The 6,051-nt window shown below is 57.0% G+C and overlaps 1 protein-coding gene across 3 annotated transcripts in view; it reads left to right on the top strand.

The window, feature by feature from the left end:
- The first annotated feature begins 4,010 nt into the window (after positions 1-4,010).
- TRPV5 (transient receptor potential cation channel subfamily V member 5) overlaps positions 4,011-6,051 on the top strand; it is a 35,009-nt gene continuing 32,968 nt past the window's right edge. The window contains exons 1-4 of one of the 3 annotated variants that reach the window (XM_065939263.1): positions 4,011-4,179; positions 4,293-4,359; positions 4,791-4,916; positions 5,139-5,433. In XM_065939263.1, the coding sequence (XP_065795335.1) occupies positions 5,306-5,433 (128 nt within the window). In that variant the 5' untranslated portion in view covers positions 4,011-4,179; positions 4,293-4,359; positions 4,791-4,916; positions 5,139-5,305. Of the gene's footprint in view, positions 4,917-5,138; positions 5,434-6,051 lie in introns of all 3 variants that reach the window. The other 2 variants (XM_065939262.1, XM_065939261.1) reach the window with 2 other exon arrangements.

Here is a 6,051-nt window from a genome sequence, read left to right as displayed (position 1 = left end):
ACATCTCGCCCACCGAGGAGGCCATGAAGCGCTCTTCAAACTGTTCTCGATCTTGGTCTGGAATGAGGCAAGGGGACGGCACGAAAGGAGGGGTTCTGACTGCCCTCCCCCGGCCCTGCACTGCCCTGGAGACGAGAAGGAGTTGGGGAACGTGGGTACCCATCAGCCCACACCCTTGACCACAGAGGTGATGCTCCTGGCGGGGGGTGGGGGGAGGTTCAGTCTCTTCCGGTCCGTGTGCAGCCCTAGTCCCCACTTAAGGACACACACATCCCACGGCCAATGCAAACTGCCTCCCTCAAAGTGCCACCTCATGTGGGGAGTGAGGGGCCGTCTCAGAGAAGGATGAACTTCCAAGACCCTCTTTCCGTCTCCACAGGGTCCCATGCACATCAGCTGGCCCCGGCGTGCCCTGAACACGGCTCTGGCCAGGAACCATGGCTCTAGACCCTTTACAGGACACTTGATCTGCAACAGTACGCAGGGCCCGGGGCGATCGCCCATAAGCCAAGTCTAGCTCAGGTTCCCCTCCCGCCTGAGCAGTGATCTGGCTCCACAGAGGCCTGACCCCTGTCTCCAGGCGTCCTCCTCCTCCTTCCCCTACCTGTAGAGGGTGTCTTCTCTTTCTGACTCCTCTCATCTGGGCCTGGGCTCCCTCTTTGGGTCTTCACCCCCTTTACTCGCAGCAGCAACAGGAGGGCGCCCAGGAATGCTGCCCTGCAGAGCTGGGAGCCCGAGGAACTCATGGGCCTGCCCAGCCGCTGCCGTCGGTCTTCCCTCGTCCCAGTGCGCGGCTGGTCACCCCCCTGCTCCCTCCCCTGTCTGTTGTCTGGGCCCTTCCCCCTTCCCAGCACCGTTTTCTCCCTTCCCTTCCAGAGGACCTCTGATGTCGTGAGCTCTGTGACATCACAGCCGTGGCCTCGACGCTCATCCCAGCTCCCTAGAGAGTTCCACTGGCAGGCAGGAGCATGGAGAGTAGTCCGCAGGGGACAATAGAGGCTCCGGGGATGACCGCCGTGGACCACAGCAGTGGAGGGCCAGGGCAGTCACCTAAGAGTCCGTGCAGTCCTTTCAATGCCATTATGTCATGAGATCCATGTGGCAACCAGGACTCAAAGTCGCGGCATCGCCTTGATGAGGCCATTATATAGATGAGGAAACCGAGGTGCACAAGAGAAATGACTTGCCCACTGAAGGTCACACGGATAATAAGGTGCAGAGCAAGGCTCTTGCCGATTCTTTAGATTCTAAAGATCACACCTTCCCGCCCCACTCTTCTGTGCGGCCTTTCTCAAAGGAAAGCGACTTGCATAAACTGAGGCCCAGACCCATGTCGAAACGAGTCTCTTCAAGTCCTGGGCTGTGCATGAAACTCAGGTCCATCCAAAAGGAGGGCAGGGGAGGACCTAATTGGAGGAGGAGGTAGGTACCTGCTCTGGGTGTGACAGCAGAGTACTCCGGACCCAAGTGGAAGCATGCTCTCATTCCTTGTCCTCCCCTGGACCATCCTCAGTCCTAGCTTTGCCCCCTGGTACTGACAGGCTGGATGCGTCCTGCCTCATTTCACACCCTCCTGCACTCAGACAAAGCTCTCAGAGACTCAGTGTCTAAACAAGGGTGGGAGGAAGAGAGTCTTCATAGAAAGACCAGCGTGGCAGAGGCGAGGATCCCCAGTAACCGATCTTAAGAAACCTGCCTCCTGTCCCAGGGCCCGCCCTGCCCGTAACTCTGGTGAGCACAGACCCGTTGGCAGTAATAGGTTGGGGCTAACTGACATCTGCCTCCTGGAGCAGAGGGCTGGGGAGACGGGATGAAGGCCAGCTCTGGAAAAACCAGAGGCAGACACAGGCCATGAGGGACAGCCGGGTGCCAGGACCGTGAGCTCACATCACTCCCGGCATCCACACAGGCACGCCTGAATGAACTATCAAATGCAGGGGTGAGACGTGTCCAGAAACGCGTGCTCTTCCTGAAAGGGGGCAGATGGCCGAACAGCAGGGCCAGCAGAGCCTCCTTCCCAAGGATGCCGCCCGCGCCAGCCGATGGGCTTACTGGGAGACTCTCTCCTGGACGGCCGACACAGCCTCCTATATACTTCCGTGATCCAAGCCCGGTGACAGGTGCCTGGGGAGCGGTACAGGAGTCACCTGACGATCGGAGAGGCAGGCTTCAGTAAGCCGGTGACCCTGTTCACCCCGCCCTTGCACTCCTTGACCTACAGGTCCAGGAAATGCTGCGTGCAGGGAAAGAAATCACTAACCTCCTCCTGGCTATTTGGGGGAGGAGCTTCTGGGCTTCTGGCTAACTGAGAAGCCATCTCCAACTCTGTGAGTTTGGACAGGGCGGGTGGTTGGGTTGGGCCTGTCTTAGGGGAGCAACTGGAGATGAAAGGACCAACTGCCTGGCACAGACCACCACAGCTCTAATTTCCTCTCCAGACACCCGCCTGACGCCCTGTGCCTAGGAGACAAATCTTCATAGGAAACCAGGAATCCCTTCATCCGTAGTTTTTTTTTTTTCTTATTACAAAAGTATATTTAAAATTTATGGAAAAAAGGCAAATAATTCCACCATCCTATGACAATTCCTCTTCATGTTTTTAAAGATAGTATTCAGATTCTTTCCCTACAGGGCTGTGGGCAGGTAGGGTGGGAGTGTATGACCTAAATATTGAAATCCAGGTTTATATGTTGTCCTCCTTTCTGGGCTCCCCTGGTGACTCAGACAGTAAAGAATTCACCTGAAATGCGGGACACCTGGGCCCTATTCCTGGGTTGGGAAGATCCCTTGAAGAAGGGAATGGTTACCCACTCCAGTATGTCTAGCCTGGAGAATTCCATGGACAGAGGAGCTTGGCGAAGTACAGTCCATAGGGATGCAAAGAGTCAGACACAACTGAGCGACTCACACTTTGCTCCTTGTCATGTCAGAATAAGAGGTCTGGTGCCTTTGATGTCAACGGGCTCTGAGATAAAACAGTCAGGTTTTATCAGGGGCCCTGGACCAGCTCTTATCTACTCTCACGAGACCCTGGGGCATCACCATCATGCAGGGAAGCATCTGCCTGCGGGAGGGAGGTTGTAGGACTCTTGGCTTGCAGAAAGCTCCCAGAGGATGAAGCCTGATGAGAGAAGGGAGGAGAGGGTGGCCATGCAGGACCTGACAAAGGGGATGGAGGACTGGGGAGAGTAGCCAGAGGACAGAGGAGGAGAGAGCTCCCTGAAGATAAGGAAGTGAAGTGAAAGCCACTTAGTTATGTCCGACTCTTTGCGACCCCATGGACTATCCAGTTCATGGAATTTTCCAGGCCAGAATCCTGGAGTGGGTAGCCTTTCCCTTCTCCAGGGGATCTTCCCAACCCAGGGACTGAACACAGGTCTCCCTCATTGCAGGCAGATTCTTTACCAGCTGAGCCACCAGGGAAGCCCAAAGATCAGGAAGTTATCTCTAAATCTCCAGCGTACCAGGTGGGATGAGGGGACAGTTTGGTCTCCTTCAGGAGGCTTGTTCCTGTCCTCCCCACCCCTCCTGAAGAGAACAGTGCAGACAAAGGAGTGTGCAAGTGGGAAGGGAAGACCCAGAGGCGGAGGGCCCCCTTCCCTCCTCCAGGACCCGAGGACCGTGCCCTTGGTGGCCAGCCCGTGCACCTGCTCTGTGCGGCTCTGACCGGGCCCTCCCGCCCCCACTCCCTCCAGGACTAGCATTGTGGGCTGAGTATTACTGGGCAGGCGCTCCTTTGCTCTGCAGCCCCGCTTATCAGCATATCTACACCCCCACCTCACCCCTATCACTCCCTCCATCTCCTTAGACTGGAAGTCTCAAGGCTTTGACGATCATTACAGCCACACACTGCCCCACCCCCCAGCAAAGCAGAAAAATGTCCCGCAAGGTGACCCCTCCCCCTTCCCAGCCGGCATCTGCCCCCTCCCTGGGGGAGCCCATGCTTCCTGCTGTCTCAGGCACCTCCTCTTTCTTTCCTTACTTATTTTCCTTTCAGTTCTCATCCTTCTCGAAAGGTGGTTTTGTCCATCCTTCAGTCTCTAGAGAAGCACTCACTTTCCTGCAGCAAAGGAAGTGAGGGGTCCCTGCCCCAGAAGACCCCCAAGGTGGAGGCTCCCCAGCCTATCTCCACCCACGCCCCTCATCTTTATAAGCAGAAGGTTCCCAAGAAGCAGTGAGGTCGGACGGGTGACTTGGACCTGAGGTTCCACCTGGCAAGCCAGCTCCAGCTTTGCCTCCCACCGGCCGTGGGGAGTCACATGCATCTCTCTCTGCTCTGTCTTCTCACTTAGGAGCTAGAGAAGCTTCAGCCTGCACCCAGGGAACTTGGGGATCTCTTGAATGACTACAGTTCAGGAGGTATATCTGAATATATCTCTTTGCAAATAATCAGGAAGAAAAATGGAAACTGTTATATCATAAAATAATTTAACACTGTCTTATCTTTACTCGTGCTCCTCCTGTTGACTCACTCCTGGAGGGAGTCCTGTGATTTCCTCCATCGCCGCTCAGTCCCTGCTGCCTAGCCTCTGTGGACGTGCAGGGCTCGCTGGGCTCTCCTCTGCATGGAAGGGAGGAGCTGGAACAGAAGAGGAGGCCCTGGACTTCTCCAGGAGGAGGGGCAGCCAGAAGACCTGCTGGCTGCGGGGCTTGGGGTACTAGGCAGAGCAAGCAGTTCTGGGGGCTTTTGAGCCCCTCTGTGGAAGAAGAATCAACTGTCTTTGAGCTGTTATGATTATGCTTTACAGAGTCTGCTGTGAGAGCATGTAAGTATCACCCCGATTTTACAGATGAGAAGACTGAGGCTCAGAAAGCTCACCTAACTGACCTGCAAGGACCAAAAGCCAGGATTCAAACCCAGACCTGCCTGACTGCAGAGCTGGAGGGCTTTGCTTCTCTACTCTCCTGCATCCAAGGTAATTGCTCAGCTGGCTTGTAGGACCCACCTTTGGGCTCTATCCTGGCTCCCAGGTCAGATTCCTGGGCCCCACCCCTCCCCTGGCCCGGTCTCAGCCGCCCTAGCTCACTGATAGGAACGAGCTCCCTCCCCCCGCTGGCTCTGAGGCAGGCTCCGTGCCCCAGGGGCTTTCTCTACAAAGAGCTCCTCCCCTCCAGGTAAAGTCTCTCTCTCCTGGCAGGGCCCCCAGTCCCCCAGTGCACGTGCACACCCCGCACAGCGCCGCGCCAGATCCACTCGCGACCCATCCCTCCTCCTCGTCTCCGCTTCAGCTGCCGGCTGAGTCCTAGCCCTGCTCCCTTGAACTACCTCCTCCCCGTGACTGGCCACTGCCTGGAAGGAGAAGACATGGGAGCGCCTCCGTCCAAGGCCAGGGGTCTCTCGATCCAACTCCAGAAACTGCTGACCTCCTGGCTGGTGGGACAGCAAGACTGGGATCAGCGTCTGGACGAGACGTACATGCTGCAGCAGAAGAAGTAGGCTGCCCCCCTCTCCCTAAGCCTCAAGCCCTCCGCCCACTTGGGTCGGTCTGCCCTGCCCACCAGAGCACCCCAGAGTTCAATGCCCGGTGCTGGGATGGACCCGTGCATCTGTTACGGAAGCCCAGCTCCTGTGTCAGCAGTGGAGGAGGGGTGTCGCATTGGGCCCCGGGAAGGCTGGGGCAGGGTGATGCTGGGGCTCTTGCCTAATGAAGGTGGGGGCGCTGGGGACCCAAAGATACCAGACGGGAGAAGCCAGCATGTATGTCGGGTGTAACTGGGGCAGGCGGGTGCAGGCTGGCAGGAAATGGGGTGCTGGGGAAGGGTTAAGATCCTGCGGGTTTTAGGACACTCACTGGGTGAAGAAAGAGTGAGGAGTTACTGTTAATGAGAATGAAATTGATGACCTGGCAACAGGGGACAGCTCTGGTTTGTGCAACACCTGGAACTGACCAGCTGACCGTGGAAACCAGGCGACCCCGGGGAGTCCCAGTGGGGACTCCTGGAGCCCATCTGCGTTTCCTGAGTCTCCTGTGTGCAGGCTGTGCTAGATCCGGAGCAGACAGTGAGGCTGGAGCCTGTCCCCGGGACAGCTCCGGTGGGACTGGTGACCCC

Source organism: Muntiacus reevesi, chromosome 6 (assembly GCF_963930625.1).
Source record: "Muntiacus reevesi chromosome 6, mMunRee1.1, whole genome shotgun sequence".
NCBI lineage: Eukaryota > Metazoa > Chordata > Mammalia > Artiodactyla > Cervidae > Muntiacus > Muntiacus reevesi.
Note: the sequence above shows the minus strand (reverse complement) of the source record. Positions and strands in the feature narration are given on the sequence as shown.